Source organism: Armigeres subalbatus, chromosome 3 (genome assembly GCF_024139115.2).
Source record: "Armigeres subalbatus isolate Guangzhou_Male chromosome 3, GZ_Asu_2, whole genome shotgun sequence".
In the NCBI taxonomy this organism is placed as follows: Eukaryota; Metazoa; Arthropoda; class Insecta; order Diptera; family Culicidae; genus Armigeres; species Armigeres subalbatus.
The window spans coordinates 362,277,092-362,297,973 of record NC_085141.1 but is presented as its reverse complement, the minus strand read 5'-3'; the positions used below and the strand labels follow the sequence as shown (position 1 = coordinate 362,297,973).

At 39.4% G+C, this 20,882-nt stretch overlaps 2 protein-coding genes across 2 annotated transcripts in view; both read left to right on the top strand.

The window, feature by feature from the left end:
• Positions 1–20,882, top strand: part of LOC134226284 (gamma-aminobutyric acid receptor alpha-like) — a 239,071-nt gene that overhangs the window by 30,590 nt on the left and 187,599 nt on the right. The gene's annotated exons all lie outside the window — the stretch shown is intronic.
• On the top strand, positions 1,214–8,939 carry LOC134223430 (uncharacterized). The gene is made up of 3 exons (XM_062702580.1): positions 1,214–3,445; positions 3,517–3,653; positions 8,203–8,939. Exons 1-3 carry the CDS (start codon positions 2,080–2,082, stop codon positions 8,320–8,322), a joined length of 1,623 nt encoding a protein of 540 aa, XP_062558564.1. The 5' UTR covers positions 1,214–2,079; the 3' UTR covers positions 8,323–8,939.

Sequence of the window (20,882 nt, the reverse complement as noted above, 5' to 3'; positions counted from 1 at the left end):
TGGATCTGTTGAGAATCGTACCCCGGCTGTTACACCCGGCTCTCCGCATGACACCTTCTAGCGCAATGTTGAACAACAGGCACGAAAGTCCATCACCTTGTCTTAGTCCCCGGCGCGATTCGAACGAACTGGAGTGTTCGCCCGAAATCTTCACACAGTTTTGCACACCATCCACCGTTGCTTTGATCAGTCTGGTAAGCTTTCCAGGGAAGCTGTTCTCGTCCATAATTTTCCATAGCTCTACGCGGTCTATACTGTCGTATGCCGCCTTGAAATCAACGCACAGATGGTGCGTTGGGACCTGGTATTCACGGCATTTTTGAAGGATTTGCCGTACAGTAAAGATCTGGTCCGTTGTCGAGCGGCCGTCAACGAAGCCGGCTTGATAACTTCCCACGAACTCGTTCACTAATGGTGACAGACGACGGAAGATGATCTGGGATATCACTTTGTAGGCGGCATTAAGGATGGTGATCGCTCGAAAGTTCTCACACTCCAGTTTGTCGCCTTTCTTGTAGATTGGGCATATAACCCCTTTCTTCCACTCCTCCGGTAGCTGTTCGTTTTCCCAGATTCTGACTATCAGTTTGTGCAGGCAAGTGGCCAGCTTTTCCGGGCCCATCTTGATGAGCTCAGCTCCGATACCATCCTTACCAGCTGCTTTATTGGTCTTTAGCTGTTGAATGGCATCCTTAACTTCCCTCAAGGTGGGGCTGGTTGGCTTCCATCGTCCGCTGAACTGACGTAGTCATCTCCTCCGCTGCCTTGACTTTCATTGCCTGTACTCTCAGCGCCATTCAGATGTTCCTCGTAGTGCTGCTTCCACCTTTCGATCACCACACGTTCGTCCGTCAAGATGCTCCCATCCTTATCCCGGCACATTTCGGCTCGCGGCACGAAGTCTTTGCGGGATGCGTTGAGCTTCTGATAGAACTTGCGTGTATCTTGAGAACGGCACAGCTGTTCCATCTCCTCGCACTTCGCTTCTTCCAGGCGGCGTTTCTTCTCCTGAAAAAGGCGGGTCTGCTGTCTCCGCTTCCGTCTATAACGTTCCACGTTCTGCCGGGTACCTTGCTGCAGCGCGACCGCCCGCGCTGCGTCCTTCTCCTCCATGTAGTGTTCCATCGAACAAGTGCAACCCTGTTACCTTTTTATAAGTGTTATACGCAGCCTAAAGAGTTGAATAAAGGGATCGAAGTGTGTCTTTCGATTGTAGACAGTGAGCAAACTAGACGTGTTTAGCTTTGAGTGGATAATCCGAAAAACTTATAAATTATTTCAGAACATTATAGTGGCGACGAATGGAGAAGATAGTTTAAAAAAAATAGTGATAAAAGAACGTTAAAACATCACAGCGGCATAAGGTAGCGTGCAGTTTAATTCTGGCCGTGAGTGATTTAAAGAAAAATCAGTTAAATGGTGTCAGTGGGCTTTATTAGTTTCAAAAGCATCTGGCACGTGGTTAACAGTAGTTAGTGGACTAATTAATTTTTATAAGCTGAAAAAAAAAAGAATTAGTTGGGATAATAAAACAGTGACTTTGATTAAAACGAAGTAGAATTAGCTAAAACGTGGAAAGTGATCCTTTAGTATTCGAAGTTGCGCCATTTTGTAACCGCCAACTTTAGTTCAACAATACCTGTAGTTTGGCGGCCAGTAGTGACATTGTTCGGGAAATCATTTTGTTCTGGTGGAATTATACGAAGAATTGCAGCTAAATATCAGTGAGCATTTCTGTTAAAGCACAATAGAGAGACAAGTAGTGTGAATGTATTTGAGGGCCATCTGAAAGCAGGAAATGAGAAAGTCTCTAAGTTGATGTGCGATTGGTGAGATAACTAGAGAGCCGCTCTTACTCCGTGGTTTGGTCAGAGATTGGAGAGGAGAGAGCTTAGCTAACTTGGAGAGGACGACGCTGGAAAAGTGAGCAGCATTGGATTGTCGGTAGTGATAGCAAACTACTGAATCAACCTCGGTGGACTGTATTAAAGAGATAGTAAAGTAAGCCAGCCGGGTCACGTAAGTTGGTTGATTTTCATAACGTTTCATCCGTTTCAGACTGTTGCATACACTTTAATTATGTCTTCTTTGATCGGTACGGTAGATCACTATGTGCGTGGATCTAGTTTCAGTGATTACATGGAGCGAATGAATATTTTATTTATTTTGAATAATATTTCGGACAGCAATAAGAAAAATCTCTTTATTACGCTAAGTGGCCCAGTAATTTTTGAAGAGGTGAAGCTTATTTTTCCGGGAGCTACCATTGCATCAATCGATTATACTCAAATGGTGAACAAATTGAAAGAGCGGTTAGATAAAACAAAACCTAACATGCTGTATAGGCATAAATTTAATTCTCGCATGCAAGGTATTGATGAACCTGCGGAAAATTATGTTTTAGCTCTCAAGTTGTTGGCAAGCCAGTGTGGTTTCGGTGGGCATAAAGATGAAGCTATTAAGGATAAGATTATTTTCGGGATGAGGGATGAAGAGTTAAAACATACTTTATTAATGAAGGATAACATGAAGTTGGAAGAGGTTGAGGAATTGGTTGTACGCACAGAATTGGCGAAGCTCAGAGCAAAAGAGGTAAAAGAGCGGGATGATGAACATAGGAGTGTAAACTCTGTCAAATATCGTTTAGGTAATAGAGCTGGCGATAGAGCAATGCGGAATGATAGTGGTAGACCAGTTACAAATGGATATGGCATGCGGTATCGTAGTCGTAGTAGATCCCCAGATAGAGAATACAAACGGTTTGCTAGTAGCATGTATGGTCGCAGGCTTGACAATAGAACGAGAAGGGACTATCCGGAGAACCGTGGTTACAGATCAGAAAATCCGCATGCTAATGTTATTTGCAATTATTGCAAAAAGAGGGGTCATGTGAAACGAAATTGTTTCAAGCTTACACATCGTCGTACGGTCAATTTTGTAGAAAAAGAAGAAGAAGAAGAAACCGAAGAGCAAATTGAAACTTATGATTTTAAGCGGTTAAATATCAGAGACTCGGAAGAAGAGGAACATGATTATCCATGCATGATGATTTCGGCAGGAAGAAGACATAATGAGCCGTGTCTTGTAGAAGTGATGATTGAAAATAACAGAATAAAAATGGAAATTGATTGTGGGTCGGCAGTCACAGTAATAAGTTTGGCGATGTATAGAAAGCATTTTGCCCATATTCAGGTAGCTTATTGTACCAGTAGATTAGTGGTAGTCAACGGGCAGCAGTTGAACATTTTTGGCAAAATATTTGTCAATGTAAATGTTAACAATATACAGCATCTAGTTCATCTTATTGTTCTCGACGATATGCGCAGTTTCGTTCCGCTATTTGGTAGGAATTGGTTAGATCTTTTCTACCCAGGATGGAGAAATGTTTTTGGAAGCTCCGTAGCTGTTAACAAGTTGAACGACGATCAGCAATCATTCACCATGGGTAACATTGTACAAGATTTACGTTTGCGTTTTCCAAAATGTTTGATGGCGATTTTTCACATCCTATAATAGGGTTTGAGGCGGATCTTGTCCTTAAAGAAGAGAGACCGGTGTTTCGAAAAGCCTACGAGGTGCCCTTCAAACTGAAGGATAAAGTCATTGAGCACTTGGAGTCTTTGGAAAGACAGAATATTATAACACCAATTCAGGTTAGTGAATGGGCATCCCCAGTTGTCATAGTACCTAAGCTGCCGTTGGACGCATAAATGCCACATGTTACATTTTAACATTTTTGAGGTTTTGATGTCTAACATCATAATTTGATACGTATTTTTGAAATATCTTGTCAAAACAGAGGTTTTATTCTAGAAAACTCGAAAAAAAAATCTGAAGTCAATTTGTCACATTCGAACAAATGGACGCATACTTGTCACACCGGGATAAATGGACGCATATTTGTCACACTAAAAAAAAGAGATAAAACAATCACACAAAAAGACACATAGCACTGCTTGATGTGTCCTGGGGACCGTCCATAAAATATACCATGCTTTCAGGGTCATCTACAATCCACGTGGATAGTTTAGAAGGGTGGCTGGTAAGCATGCAAGGTCATTCCCTCCTTTCAAAATTTATATGGACGGCTGTCCATGAAAGAAGAGGAGAGGTATTATATTATCTAGAAGCTAGAACCTCTCCAAGTATAACGTGAACGGCCTCCTGGGGAAAAGATGATATGAAACTGTGACATAATTAAAATCTTCAAGGCCTGTAAAAAAGTGATAAAAAGGAACCCTATTTATGTTGTGACATGTTATGGCGATAAAATTTATTCAAAGTATGAAACGAGTACAAAGATTAATCAGAAGCTTCTTGCTTCATCACAAGATCAATGAAAAACGATTTTTCCTCTTCGGTAACAACAGGTTGAACCACTTTCATTAGAGAAGTTTTCTTTTCTTCTTCAATTCCTTGAGGAGCATTTTGCCAACGTACATTTGTATCAAAAGAGGATGAATTCTTTACAACTAACTTAAATTGCTTCTTGGAAAACAACTTGCAGTATTTAAGGTCTTTACTGTATTGTTTGCGTATCCAAGTTCATAACGGCCTTTTTCAAACACCACTTTTTGCATGGAAGCCACACACGGGCGTGGCCAAGATTTTTTTATGTTGGGGTTATTGACAAGTCAGAACACCCCTCAATAAATTCATCTTGGGCGTGGCTTGTAGTGGTTTATCGTAAACTCCAAAACGGTGAGCATTGAAGAAGTCAGTTCCTTACATATTAAGTACGTCAACATTGTTCTTGCATTGCCAATCACAGACTTGAACTGACGACATGTTCATGGCGCATTTTGGAAACAAACGCCGCATGGAAAAAGTCATCGGCCATTAACGTATCCGATTGAAAGTTCTTCAACAGTATGCGCTCGACCTGAATTTCATAACTGTTTATCAGTAGGATAAAGTGATGGAATATTTTCCAGTTCTTATTTTGCGAACAACAATTATCCAACCAAAAGATAATTGTCTTCAGGTCAGCGTACTTCATAATAACTTTGAAAAAAACAGCTAAGGATTTCGTTGGCTGTACGACCCTTAACTGACTCGGACCAAATGCACGCAGACAATGAGAATGCTCGTATGTAGGGGCCAACAGGCGCAAAGGTCTAATTAAAGACCAACAGCCTTGAACCAATCCAACCGTGGAAGCCGTATGACCTAGAATATAATATATAAATAATTGAGAACTTTTTGCAAATCCACAGAAAAAACTGTTTCATCTGAAAACAGAACAGAAAACAGAAAAAACTGTTTTCATCTGTTTCATCTGGTAGAATTTTGTCACCATCATCTCGATAAGACAGTCGTGATTCCTTTGGGCGTTGAGGATGTTGTGTATGTCCTTGTCCCGGGCAAGGAAACTACGCCACTGCTGCTAAGAACCGGTTGGTCAACCTCTGGGAGCGGTAATGGAACGTTTGCCGGCTCCGCAAAGAAAACACGATCACCTGTGCCATTTTTTAAATCGAATCTGAGGAAGTCCTCTTCCGATTCCGCCCCATTGGATTGTCTGTATTGGATATTCCATTCCCGGTTCCACTTCTACCGACAGCGAAAAATCACACCAAAGAAATACAATCGTCGCTGGCGAAATGTAAAACCAAATTAACAACAACTATCTCTCAGTTCATGGTGTGACAAATATGCGTACATTTTTCGCCTGGCCAGTGAATTTCGTGGCATAAGTGTCACATTCGGGTTTTTATTGAAAAACTTGGGAAAAATAGTTGTTTTTGGCAATGTTTGAGTCCGGCCCAACGAATATGAATATTCTTCTATAGTTTATTGGGTTAAAGTCAATAAAAAAGCAATATTTTGCGATAACAGGATGAATGCATTTTGAAACTTCAAATGCGTTTTTCTAATTTTTCTCGTTTGTAACATGTGACATTTATGCGTCCGACGGCAGTAAGAAGGACAAGGAAATTAGGATGGTTATTGATTGTCGTATTTCAATTAACAAATTCATTATCCCGAATACGTATCCTCTTCCGCTAGCTCAGGACATTTTTGCATCGCTAGCTGGATGCAAATGGTTCTGTTGTCTCGATTTAGCAGGGGCATATACACAGCTACAACTTTCGAAAAGATCAAGGCAATTTGTTGTGATTAATACGATAAAGGGGCTCTTCACATACAATCGACTTCCTCAAGGAGCCTCATCCAGCGCTTCGATATTTCAAAAAGTGATGGATCAGATACTTATAGGTTTGGAATATGTTAGATGTTATCTTGATGATGTGCTTATTGCGGGAAGAACAAAGGAAGAATGCGAGAAAAACTTACGATTAGTTCTCTCGAGGCTCGAAAAAGCAAATGTAAAGGTAAACTACAAAAAATGTAAGTTTTTTGTGAAATCATTGGAATACTTAGGGCATTTAATTACGGAATATGGCCTTCTTCCTTCGCAGGAAAAGTTGTTAACAATAAAAGAAGCTAAAGTCCCTAGAGATATATCGGAGTTAAAAGCATTTTAGGACTTATAAATTTTTATGGTAAATTTGTGCCCCACTTATCAGCAAAATTGCAATGCTTGTACGCCTTATTACGAAAAGAAGTAAAATTTGTATGGGATGATGTATGCCAAAAAACATTTGAAGATAGTAAAACGGCTTTACTGAATGCAGATATGTTGGAATTCTATGACCCTACTAAACCTATTGTAGTGGTGTCAGATGCGTGTAGCTATGGATTAGGAGGAGTCTTGGCTCACGTAATAAATGATGAAGAGAAGCCAATAAGTTTTGTTTCTTTTTCATTAAACTCCGCTCAAAAATCCTACCCAATCCTGCATCTAGAAGCTTTAGCTCTAGTTTGTACAGTGAAAAAATTTCACAAATACTTATTTGGACAGAAGTTTACTATATATACAGACCACAAACCGCTGCTTGGAATATTTGGGAAAGATGGGAAAAATCAAGTTTGTGTTACTAGACTGCAAAGATACATTATGGAAATGTCTATTTATGAGTATGATATTTGTTACCGACCTTCATCTAGAATGGGTAATGCGGACTTCTGTTCCAGATTTCCGCTAAAACAAGAAGTTCCAAAATACTTGGACCATGTTGGTATTAATAGCATAAACTTTTCTTGCGATCTTCCTTTAGATTATTCCTTAATTGCCAAAGAAACAAACAATGATTTATTACTTTCTAAGGTAGCTAATTTTATCAATAATGGATGGCCAAACAGAATAGATAATGCGTGGCAGTCTGTATTTTCTTTACGCTACGATCTTGAAATAGTACAGGGATGTATTCTTTATCAAGACCGAGTATTTATTCCAAAATCGTTAAGAAAGGTCGTTTTAAAATTGCTTCATACTAACCACAACGGCATGGTCAAAATGAAACAAACTGCGAGGCGATGTATATTCTGGCTTGGTTTGAATAATGATATAGAAAGTTATGTTCAGCAATGTCAACCATGTATGAAAACAGCAGTGGTTACAAAATCGGTTTCAAATACTGTGTGGACACCAACAACTCGCCCATTCAGTCGGATACATGCTGATTTTTTCTTTTTGGATTCTAAAACTTACCTGTTGGTTGTTGATAGTTATAGTAAATGGCTTGAAATAGAGATAATGAAATACGGAACAGATGCCAATAGGGTGATAAAAAAATTTTCAACTATTTTTGCACGTTTTGGATTACCAGATGTGTTGGTAACCGATGGCGGACCCCCATTCAATTCTTCTTTCTTTTGTTCATTCATGGAACGTCAAGGAATAAAAGTAATGAAAAGTCCGCCTTACAATCCAAGCAGCAACGGACAGGCTGAAAGAATGGTGAGAGTAGTCAAAGACGTACTAAAGAAATTTATGCTTGACCCTGAAATGCGATCCCTTGAGGTCGAAGATAGACTAACTCTGTTTTTAGTGAATTATAGAAATACATGTTCCACTGACGATAGATTTCCTTCTGAAAAAGTATTTATTTATAAACCTAAGATTTTAGCAGATCTTTTACATCCCAGACGTCAATACAAAGATTATCTTCAAATTCCTCCGAAAAAGGAAAATATCTCAAATAATACTAATACACCTTGTCCAGATCCTTTCTTCAAGCTGGCTCTTGGCGATAAGATTTTATATAAGAATAATGATAAACATTCCATTGAGAAGTGGATTGAAGCACGGTATGTCAAAAGGGTTTCATTGAATGTTTTCGAAATTTCTTTTGGCAGATACAACATCAAGGCTCACAGAAATCAACTACGCATCATTCCATTACGACCAACGGGGACAAAAATTCATGTGCCGATTCAGCGAGAAAAACGATCCAGGAAAACAAGCGATTCGGATGAAGAGTTCTATGGATTTCCAGATACCCCTGCAGTGCCGACAGATATTGATGATGCTTACAGACGTACCAAAACCGTGCGGCTTAGTCCAATTGCAACGAGGAGTCACACTAGATCAAAGCGAAATAATGATTAATCAGCAGCAATTCAAAAGAATTCTCAGCAGCAATGAGGCATATTGTGTGCCATCATTGGGTCCTAGGATTCAATCGAAAGAAGAAGAAAAAGTGTGACGATGGAAGTGAAATATAATAGAGAAATGAAAACTTTCAAGTTCGATTTTGAAGTTTGATAATAAGTAGTAAATTTCCAGAATTAGATTAAGATTATTTCATGTTTTGCCATGAATTCGAAAATTTGGTATTATTTTGCGAACTTAATTCGAATAAAGTGAATGTCATGATAGGGTACTATACCAATTCAGAAATTAAATTAATTAAGGATATTTACATTTTAAATATGTGAACTGATTACATGTAACACATCATTATATTGAAATCTTCAGGGGAAAGAACTGTAGTGTTCCATCGAACAAGTGCAACCCTGTTACCTTTTTTATAAGTGTTATACGCAGCCTAGAGAGTTGAATAAAGGGATCGAAGTGTGTCTTTCGATTGTAGACAGTGAGCTTTGAGTGGATAATCCGAAAAACTTATAAATTATTTCAGAACTTTATACTCCAGAATCTGTCTGCACTCTTCGTCGAACCAATCGTTCCGTCGACTTCGACCCATATACCCGACGTTGTTCTCCGCTGCGTCGTTAATGGCTGCTTTGACTGTATTCCAGCAGTCCTCAAGAGGGGCCCCATCGAGCTCACCCTCTTCCGGCAACGCTGCCTCGAGATGCTGCGCGTATGCAGTGGCGACATCAGGTTGCTTCAGTCGCTCTAGGTCGTACCGCGGCGGTCGTCGGTACCGAACATTGTTGATGACGGATAGTTTTGGGCGCAGTTTAACCATCACCAGATAGTGGTCAGAGTCGATGTTAGCGCCACGATATGTCCTGACGTCGATAATGTCGGAGAAGTGCCGTCCATCAATCAGAACGTGGTCGATTTGTGATTCTGTCTGCAGTGGCGATCTCCAGGTGTACCGATACGGGAGGCCGTGTTGGAAATAGGTGCTGCGAATGGCCATATTCTTGGAGGCGGCGAAATCAATTAGTCGTAGGCCGTTTTCGTTCGTCAGCCGGTGAGCGCTGAACTTTCCAATAGTCGGTCTAAACTCCTCCTCTTGGCCAACCTGAGCGTTCAAATCTCCTATGATGATTTTGACGTCGTGGCTTGGGCAGCTGTCGTACTCACGTTCCAGCTGCGCGTAGAATGCGTCCTTATCATCATCAGTGCTTCCGGAGTGTGGGCTATGGACGTTGATTATGCTGAAGTTGAAGAACCGGCCTTTGATCCTCAACCTGCACATTCTCTCGTTGATCGGCCACCACCCGATCACGCGCCTTTGCATGTCGCCCATCACTATGAAAGCTGTTCCCAGCTCGTGTGTGTTGCCGCAGCTCTGGTAGATGGTATGATTACCTCTAAACGTTCGCACCATTGATCCCTTCCAACAAACCTCCTGCAGCGCTACGATGCCGAATCCACGGTCCTTGAGCACATCGGCGAGTATGCGTGTGCTCCCGATGAAGTTGAGAGATTTGCAGTTCCACGAACCGAGTTTCCAATCGCTAGTCCTTTTCGTCGCAGTGGTCTTCGCCGATGGTTCCGGTCCGTACTCTCTTGTTGATTGTTCGTTGCTTATGATTTTTTAAAGGCTGGCTTGCAGGGCCTGACACCAAACCCCCTAAATTTCCGGAGGACCATTCCTCCTTATTTCCGGTGGACCATGGTGCACAGTTTCACTTAGAGTCCCTCGCTGGCACTCGGACGATGATCAGCCGCCCCTAACATGGAGAACAGACGCTGTTGTGAGCCGATCCTGACATGGAGAACAGACGCTCAATAAGATTTGAACCTCCGGAGAGGAGCAAACCCCCCCTTCCCTGTCAGCATACGACCATAGTTCCCACCGGGGTTGGTTACCCGATCTTCCCTAAGGTTGCTCGTATCCCGGCCAGCACCGCGGGGAGGTAGGGATAGGAGTTACTGGGTAAGAGGCTAAGGACCGCGAGATGGGGTCTATTTTATTCCTTCAGGTACGCGAAGTACCAATGGTACGCTTTACCCAGCATTTGCCGTGCCATATACTTAGTATACGCGAAAAACAAAAACATTACCTTTACCTATTTACTTGTTTGCATTGAGTGCAGCAACGTGTTGATAGTCTTCCACGAAGTTACTTCCATTTATTTAATCAAATATTGTGATCCCAATTTTATATTTTATTTTTTTTGCATTAATACCTACAACACAACACACTTTGCAACACATCGACTTTGGGAAACCTTTCGGCCAAATGAGCTATTCGGCCGAATGGGTTGTTCAGCCTAGTGGCATTCGGTTTCGACCAAAGGACCCTTCCCCATTACTCAGACGATTGAAATCTGCAACAGGAAGGGAAAATATTCTACGGAAGACTGAAGGATAACCATTTTGTTTGTCAATTCGAAGAAAACCGGAAGGATTTTGGCCCAGAAAGTGCAAATCGCCAAGTCATGAACGAAGCAGAACCGACATAGAAAGCCAATCTTGATGGGCAGTATAGTTTGCCTCAATGCGATAACCACTCGGAGTCGGAACGATAGTAGATAAACAATAAACAATTGACGTGACCGGCGGCTCAATAACTTACACGGAAGGAGCGCGGTAGCGCATTGAGACTGACGTAAGTAAGGTTGTATGTTTTTGGATATCACCGAGGCATTTTTATCCCTTAGTAAAGCTGGGTAAGACCGATTTGAAACGGCGCAGGTAGGTAAATACTCAGGCTACCTTCCGTCCCATAAAACCGTGGTGGACCTTGTGGTACGTAATCCAATCTGGGCATCTAGATGATGACTAGGTGAAAGTAGGCTCAGATGATAATACCTGACTAGCGCTGGTCTGGTTCTGAACACACAATTGTCAACCCCTGCAACAATCTTGCAACCAAGATGAATACACCACTAGGTGTTCCAATCTGTCAAATTCACGATTCAGCCATCTTGGATTTTAGTATGGAAGAGCCAGCCGGTTTGTTTATGTTTTGCACCGAAAATGAATTTTTCACCCCCGCCTTCTTCTCGTCCATAAACTGGGCAGATTGAAACACCTAGCTGTGTATTCATCTTGCTTGCAACCATGAGAACATAAAGGTGACTACTGCGACTACTTTTGAAATGTTCGATTCTCCAAGTGTAAATTTATGCAATGGAGGCAAAGTGGGAGCTCTCTTCTCAAAAAGGTGCCTATCGAAGTCTCTTCCCATAAGCGGGGGGTGAATAGTGTCAATGTAGTTGTTAGCGAGCACGGCGCTAGCACTCCCTTAGCAGTGAGGGTCGATAACCCTGGGTGCCCTGGCTGTCAACACACTCAGCGGGCCTTTATCCGGGTTGAAGTTAGTCGTCAAGCAGCTCGATGAGTTCATAGACAGTCTGTTCAAGCTGCTTAGCATGAATAAGACGTGCTCACTAAGAGGGTGGCTGGGAGCGAGAAGGTGAACGAGTTTGCAGCCCGAAGCCTTCTCCTACCTTGGAGGTACGGTGATGATGCAAGAGGCGATTGACTTCGCCACGAGCGTCAATGAGGCTCGGAATGCGGCGTGCTCCAAAAGAGTGAAGCAACGAGGGAAGGGAAGAGCATTGGTACAGCCCAGGCTACTGAACTTCCGGTTGATGTTAGCCAATATGTGACAGTTGTTCAGCAGATCGAGAATCCCTGACAACTTGTCAGTAGAGTTAAGAAAAGGGTAAGAGTACAGTTTGGGTCAGAAGTTGAGCGGGCTTCATTAAAACTTAGACAGGGGCCTTTCGGCATACAGGCTGGTTCAAGTTAACGATCGCAGACACCGAAATGGTTCTTGCGGTCGGGAAATTGAAGTTTGAATGGTCGACCAGTAGGCACGTTCCAACCACCTTCAGTTGAAAAGTGTTTAAGATGCTTCGAATCTGGCGTAAGGGAGTAAGTGACCGGAGCATAGCAACTTTTTTCGACGTTGCGGTGAAAAAGTGCATTTTGCGCAGGCCTGCGATAAGCCTAAGGTGCTTTATCTGCGCTAGTTGGAAGGAAGCCCGTTACTATGTTATGGGGAGCGTGGAGTCTTCCAATGACGTAACCTTCTGCGCCCATAGCGACCATTTAGGTATCCGCTCTGAGGTCAGCTATGGTGTGTACAGCAACCGAGGTTGAGAAATCTCTGTCATGTCCTCTACTACCGGTGGAAGTGGCATTGGTAACGCTCGACGAGTTGCTTGCGATGGCCAAATCCCTAGATACGCACAAAGCTCTGGGCCCGACGAAGTGCCAAACCTCGCTCTAAAGGCAGCGATCATGGCGGAACCTTTCCCCGATAGGTAGAAGAGGCAGAAACTGGTGCTGGGAAGCCAGCCGACGACTTTTCGACGTATAGACCAATCTGCAACACGGGAAAGTTGCTTGAGAGGATTGCTCTCAACAGGCTTACCCCGTACACAGAAGGTGTACGGGCGGCCTGTCAACTTTTCATTTTGGGTTTCGTAAGGGTGTGTCCAATAGCTCGAGGACGATGTCCAATAACTCGGGGGTGAACTTTAACAAACGTAGGTCAATATCTAGCGTTGCAATATCTATCCTCAGATAGATCCACTGGATTTTGTTTTTACGCGATTTACATTTTCTCAATTTTCCACTCATCCTAAATGTTTAACGTATATTAATTATCATGTGATTTTTCTTTGATTTATTCTGGATTTTTTGAAACATGTTGCGAAGAGTTTGGTGGCAAATTGAAGTCACACGATCAAAAATACGAGCGAAAAAAAATCGTGTAAAAACAAAATTCTGTGTATTGTCTCGTAATGCTGAGTAGACACCTTTTCGTGGTGCATTACGGAGTAAGATCTACCACACTGTGCTCTAGTTCATACTATTCTTGTTAATACTTATGAGTGATGATCGGAAGAGTATGGAACGACTACAATTTGCTTGGATGGAGTCATTGGAGTAAATTATAAAAACGTAACTCAAACTTAGATTGGTTTCGAAGCCGGCGACATGAATCTCAAAGCCCCAGAGCGCTGATTAACTAGGAAAGAAGCGGTTACGGATTTGCTGACCCTTCTAACTGATTAGAGCTCTGGGTAATAATGTTGTCAGAATTTTTGAAGTTTTTTTTTTGTTTTGTTGTTACGTTTGTTTTTTTTTTAACTTTTTTCTGCTTTTTCAAGACATTAACAAGAGATTTTTTTCGTCGAGAAATCTGATGAGCTTCCTAAGAAATATTCAAATTTTTACAAAATTCTTATTTAAAAAATATTTTAGGATTTTCAATAAGAATTACGTTGATTTTTTAAGAATTCTTTGGTATTTCCAAAGAAAGCTGTTTGGAATTCCCAAGGATTTTTTTTTCAGAATTTACACGAGAAACTGTTTCAAATTTCGACAGGAAATTATTCAGACTATCTACGAAAAGTTCCTTGGAATTTCTTTTGAGCATTTTTCGAGATTTACAAAGAAAATTCTATGGAATATCCGCGGAAAACGCGTGTAAAGAGTTTTCACGGGAAACTCCCTGAAATTTTCACGAAATTTTCTCCGGATGTTCCACGAAAAATACTTTAGAGTCTTCGCGGGAGATTCTTCAAAATGTGGATTATAAAAATCTTTGGATTTGAACGAAAATTGTTCAGCATTTTCACAGAAAATTTATTTGATTTTTAACGGGATTTTTCTAAATTTCTCGGGAAAACTTTTCGGAATTTCAACTAACATTATTTTCTGAATTTCTTAGTATTTTTACAAGAAATACTTTGTATAGTCTATATGAAATTCTGTGTGCTGTGGTTTAGCCTAAAATCATTCGATAGAAAGTGATTTGGCCGAAATAAACTTTAAGATGAATTTGATTTGGATTAAATGAACTTTTGGGCGAACAAGCCGAAAATTTCATTTGGTTAAAGCAACATACGTCTAAACAGGTAATGTGGCCGAAGAAATCGTTTGACCTAAAATTGAGTGATAAATGGTCTGGCCGATAGGTGATCAGGCCGAAAATGCCGTATGGCCGAAATGGTCGTTTTAGAGAATAGGTAATTCGGCCGAAAATGTCATTTGGCCAAACGGGTGAACATTTATCACTCGTTCAGCCAGAGATTCAACTATCTTCTGCACTCAGTAATGGCGGCGTGATTTCCACTCGATTTCCTCTTAGTTAACATCCATAGCAGAATCTTTCTTACACAGAATAAAATAATGAAAAGTAAACAGCGTGTAAAACTTGAGATGCGGATATTTACACTATTCTACGCGGAAATGGACCTCTTCCTAACAAGTTTGCTTACAACTTGCAAGCAATATTGAAGATTCACGTCTAATATTGTATACATTTAGGCTATATCACGCGTGGAATTAAGCTAATAATGGCGTTCCATTTATGTGCATCATCTTTAGTGTAAATTTCAGTGGATTTTTCTATCTGTGTAAGCTCCGACTTAGGTTCAGCTTAACTATTTATTCACTGCACAAATTCCACACATTTTAATTGGCAAAAATCCATTCACTTAACACATGATATTTAAACCGTCTAAGACGAATTAAGTACTGTCCATTTAATTCGTCTTAGACGGTTTAATACATTCCACTAAAAGAGCTTAATATATTTTTCTGAACATGATATTTATTAGTGCACACATAACCACTCTCTACGCGAAGTACAAATGAAATCTATAATAAAATAAAATGTATGTGTGATCTGTAATATGCAGTTATTGAATTTACATGTGGATACAAATTCCATATATTTGGGTCCCCAAATGGCAAACATTTATGAGTGCGACAAATATATTCAATATGAAGAATTTTCTCGGTGTTGAAGACAGGCTACAGAAAAAAACGAAAGAATCCCTGTTGTCGAGTTATCCATTAACAGAGCTTTAAGCATGCGTATACTAAAATAAAAAAATGCATTAGGGGTATGCTGCCCCTATTCGCATAAGCGTCCCATGTCAATTTATCTTCAACTTGATTAATATGCCGTTGAATTTTTCAAACTCGTTTTACATGGAGAAATAAAAAAAATTCTAATAAATTGAAAATATCTGCAATCTTTCTGAAAATTTGGCATAATATTCTTTATCGGTATATATTGTTATGGAACTATTAAATGGACCATAATTATATTTATTTTTTATGCAAAATTGTATCGAAATCTGGAATGTGACTATTATGCGAATAAATAGCACGATGAGACAACACAAGTAGGTTTTGATTTTCTAATTTCTAGAACAAAGCCTAATACTTTATCAGTTTTTCTTAAATATGAGGTAATTTTATGCTTATTTATGAAAGAAAATCAAAATCGTCAAAAATCGACATGGGACTCTTATGCGAATCGCGACAGTATGCTGCGTATCTGTTTATAGAAATGTTTCAAAGGCGTTCTGAAATATGTTCCTTGTGATTGTGTAAGAAACATTTCAATAATCAGATACGCAACTGCTTACGCTGTGAATACTCGAGCACGCGCGCTGTTGTAATTTGTACAGCACATGTGGATATTATGTTGCCATTTTTGACCTGAATGATATACCGACATGAGACCAACATGTCTTCTTCAAATCACTCTCCCTGCTGTAACCACTGGACAATTTATTGAAGCAACCTCCGGGAGTTCGATATAACGGAGTAATATTTGCAAGATTTCTACATCATGTTTGGCTAGATATCTCAAAATCCGTAGGATTTAGAAAGCTGCCGTCTTCTACAAAGATGTTCGAGTGGTAAAAAACATTATGATTGAGGCAAGTTTGATTCGGAATTCAGCCGCTTAGCGGCGCTAGTGTATGAGGAATCGCTTGTTATTTCAATATAAGGTACCCCGGGGCAAGTGGAACCTAAAAAAACGCTAGTTCAGCAAAATTGTTAACGCATACTTCGAAATCAGGGTATTTAAGAACATTAACCACGGATGCATCATTAAATGTTGTTGAAGTGTAGAGGTGTTGGAAGCCATTTATTCAATTACAAAAATATTGGTAGTGCTAGAAAGAAATTTACCTTCAGGACCCACTTACCCCTTCAAACGGGGCAAGTGGGACCTATTCTGTTTTCTACTGTCGAACGAAACTATTTTGAGGAATGTAGATATACTGTTCATATTATTTCTGAGTATAAGTATTTTCAGATCATGGATGGAGATTGGTTGCATGTCGGACTTTATTTTTGCAAGAAGAAAAGGATTATAATGTTAGCAGATATGGAAACAAGACAACAGCCGATTTACTGCTTATTTGGCTGTTATCTTGTTTTCCACTACCTTACTTTTGTACCAAATGTTTTAGGTGGCAAGGATAAGCAAATCTTTATTAAATTTTCGTATAAATAAATATTTTTCTGTTTAGAACACAAATTATTGTATAAAACAGTACTTCAGAAGAAACGTTTTCTATTCAGGCGATGCGCAGTATTTTTAATTTGTAACAGAACAAACTTGTCAATTTATTTGTTAAGCACTTTATTTATCTGAGAATCTGATGCGAAGCTTGAAAATTAAAAAAAAAACACAAGACAAATCCTGTTGACCTATTGTAGAATCAATAGATTATTTGCACTGTAAACGGAAGAATATCGCAACATAGTTATAGCCATTGCTCTTCTTCATGCGGGAGATAATTTTCAGAATGTTAAATACACATTTGGTTATTAACTGTACAATACTTTTTAACACCGAAATCAAACTGAATGACGAAGTTATTTTTCACTAGACAACCATCTAAAAACAGTTGAAATAGCTTTTCGGGAATGTTGTTCAAATATGTCCCACTTGCCCCATATATGTTAAATCTTAAGGGTAAATGAAAATTGATGATTTTGGCTTTAATTAAAAATTTCAAATCGTTTTCGATGGCACACAATTATTTAATTGCTCAAAATATTCACTTTCCACATCAATGATAACTTTAGAAACGACTATTTAGTTTGAAATCCATTGAAATAGAATAAAAGTAATAGATTTTCTCGGTAGTTTAAAGTCATGATCAAGCATTAGTATGGTGCCTTAAATGGTTTTGATTCCAAATATTTTTGTGTCGGGTGAATTCGTTGATAGTTCTGCTTCATCTTCCTAGAACATTGTTACCATCAAAAACGTTCATCGATTCATCTGCAGTCATAGTACCCACTTACCCCGTATTTTCACTTGCCCCGGGGTACCTTATTGCAATATATGAGGTCTTCTGGAAAATTGTTTCGGTGGTAAAACCCAATATATTGAAGACAAGTTTATTTTGCAATTCAATCGCTTGGCGGCACTAGTGCATAAGGATATGCTTGTTTGCTGAATTAATGTGCAGAGAAAATCTCATCAATTGACAGACGACGATAATTTTATGAATTTTATAGCTTCTAAGATATCAATCCTGAAAGGTAATTCCTCATACAAGCGGTTGAATTCCAAATTGATTCGGCTTCACAATGGTGTTTACCAGCCAACAATAAGACGGAAAAATCTAAAGCTTACATATTGCGAAAGCTTTACACTTACTGATATTTGTTGAAACGCAAACTGAACCGTCCAGCATCACACTGATTTTTCTTCCATCACAGAAGACGGAAACTATCTAAATGTTCTTAATTTTGATATGCACCTTAAGCACTAGCACCACCAAGCGGTTGAATATCAAATTGAACTGACTTCGATTGCAGTAGTGTACATCATTAAATCTCACAGATATTTAATTAACTAACCAAAAAAGTAATGCCTTGTAATGAATTCAACTGCTTGACACTGGCACTGTCAAGCGGTAGAATTCGAAACTAATATTGCCACAAGACGACATCTTTCCAAATCTCACAAATTGGGAGGAGCAAGGAACTCGTCCTACACTAGCGCTGCTAAGTGGTTAAATTTAAAATTAAACTATAGCCTTTATCATAACGGCGCTTACCATCCAAATCACTTTGTAGAAATGGCAGCTTTCTAAATCTCACAGATTGCAAAAATATCTATCCTTACAAGTAACTCCTCATACACTAGCGCCGCCCAGCGGTTGAATTCCAAACTAAACGTGCCTGAATATTGGTTTTTACCACCCGAACAACTTTGTGGAAGTTGACAATTTTCCAAATCTCATAGATTGCGAGATATCTAGCGGAACAAGTAATTCCTCATATACCTCATACATACATACAGAATTTATCATAATGGATCTTACCACCGAAAAACTTTGTAGTAGACACTTTGTAGTTGACCACCTGAACAACTTTGTAGAAGACAACAACTTTCTAAAACCTATATGTCTTGAGATAAACCCCGATTTAGTCATCGCACATAGACTAGCGTCGCCAAACGGATGAATTCCTAACTATTCTGGTCTTCAGCTTCAAGGCCTGGATGTCCTGAGAATCTTTGCTGAAGATTGTAAGCGGCTATATCCTTAGCTTCAAGAGATATTGTACCGCGCAAAAAAAACCTACTCCTCCGCTGCCCATGATTTCATAGTTGACGTAACAACGTATTTTACCCGAATCATCATATTAATCAACAAAATACATGAACTAATCTGTCTAAATGGACAATATTAGTAGTTATTTTAAGGCCGCGGGGAATTAATTATTATTCCTTTGATTGAAGTGGTCGAAATATGCATACGACAGTTTATGCGATCAAACAAACGTTTTGTGAAATGTTTGTTCCCATAACATGGCGTAAAAACCAGGCTACTACGTGTGGTTATAAAGCGCTAAAGAATAATTGTAGTTAGTTCCAACGATTTATTGATTGAAGAAGGGAAATCTTTTGAAAAGTTCGAGTTTCCGGGAAAGGTTTTTCGGATAGCTCTTTCCGTGAAAATTAAAATTATGTGGTAAAGATAAAATTATGTGTGGAAGAGTCCGTGTCGCAAAGAATTGAATCAGTACCGTACGGGGATTTTTGTACTATTACAGCATTAGAATGGTTCTGTAACAAGTGTGCAAGCAGTTACCGTTTTCATGTATTGGCCAAAGCCCTCGTTTCAACCAAATTTGAAGCAAAATGGTTCCAATCCCTATTTTAAAATACCCGAGTAGACGAAAATTAGAAGTAAATCAATCGTGATTAGATTGCAAAATGAGATATGGGCCTGATTTATATGTAGGATATAAAAGCACAAAATATCAGACGACAATATCCAAATTTGCTCTGAAATATCTTGAGGTTATCAGTTAATGGTATTTGGAAGAAATGATTAATGTCTCGAGCTATTAATTTGTTTTTATCCATAACACATCTTGATATGTAAATAACACTTCGGTGCATTTTTTGTTGATATTTTTGCCTGCTCTTTCGAATCTTACATCAAAGTCCATATCATGTTTTATAATTCAGTTCTGTCCGGGTAAGGTAATGAAAAAGTTGAATAAGAATTGCATTGCAATTGTAAAAACTAAAATAACAGCCCTGGAATATATTAGGATCCTTTCCGGTAAATGTGCTCGAAATATACATACCAATATTATCAAGCTGAGGTACAAATAAAAAGCCATTTAACACGCACTAATTCTTATGTGGTAGGTCCTCAGTGGCAGACCTCTTCTGTCACGCAAAAAATGTAGCTGGATTTTGGTTCTAATATGCACTTTTAAAAAATACCCATAAATTACTACACTTTAGAGGAGGAATGGGGATTTAGATAAGTGTGATTTCCCATACACAATTTTGATATGCTCCTAAAAAAAGTATGACACAAATGGCTAATCATTGCGTTACATAATTAATGGATTTTCATTCTTCTTTTATATTATACTTTTGAATGATCGCGACTGTCTTAAATTAAAACTTTTGGCAATAATATTTAGCAAACAAACATTATTTTATTGATTCAAAAGAATGTAATGTAAACGTTTATCTCCAGAGCTACACCTCGATGGTTGAAAGCTTATTTTGTCGGATTTAACCGTGGATTTCACACTTGGAACTTGCATATTAATTTTTGATTACAAAATCAGTTACGCCCAAATACGACAAAGTAAAACCAAAACCTATGTTGTGCTTAATTAGTGCATTGTGAATGTCGAAAAAATGTGAGACACGTTTTTGCTCCATATTGCAACAGGTAATGGAGGTACGTCAACTTATGCGATCAAATGACCATTTTTCCAAAAACAATTATCGCCATAACTCGAATGTTTCCGAACAAAACATGAATATTTTTTCATGGAGCATATGTATAACCGTACGAAGAATCCATATCCGCAAAAAAAAGTGTGTTTTGGTCATTTTGGCTTATACGTCAACTATGTGATCATGGGCAGTCCGCTCATTTTAAATCGCAACGAAAATAGTCGCCTACGAAAAACATACCTTCAGGAAAAAAGCTACTTTGATATTTTTAAAAAATTGTCCGCCACTAGGGGAAATGCTTTGATAGCACGTGCTATTTGTACTGCGAATAGATTTTGCACATCTGTGGAAGCCTTGGGAATAATCACGAAAGTTGTCATTTTGTTGCAAGGC

Coding starts and splice junctions, on each gene's coding strand:
- LOC134223430 (XM_062702580.1), top strand. CDS start 2,080: ATGTCTTCTTTGATCGGTACGGTAGATCACTATGTGCGTGGATCTAGT. Junction 3,446..3,516: donor TCAGCAATCATTCACCATGG/GTAACATTGTAC, acceptor ATCCTATAATAG/GGTTTGAGGCGGATCTTGTC. Junction 3,654..8,202: donor ATATTATAACACCAATTCAG/GTTAGTGAATGG, acceptor TTCTTTTGGCAG/ATACAACATCAAGGCTCACA.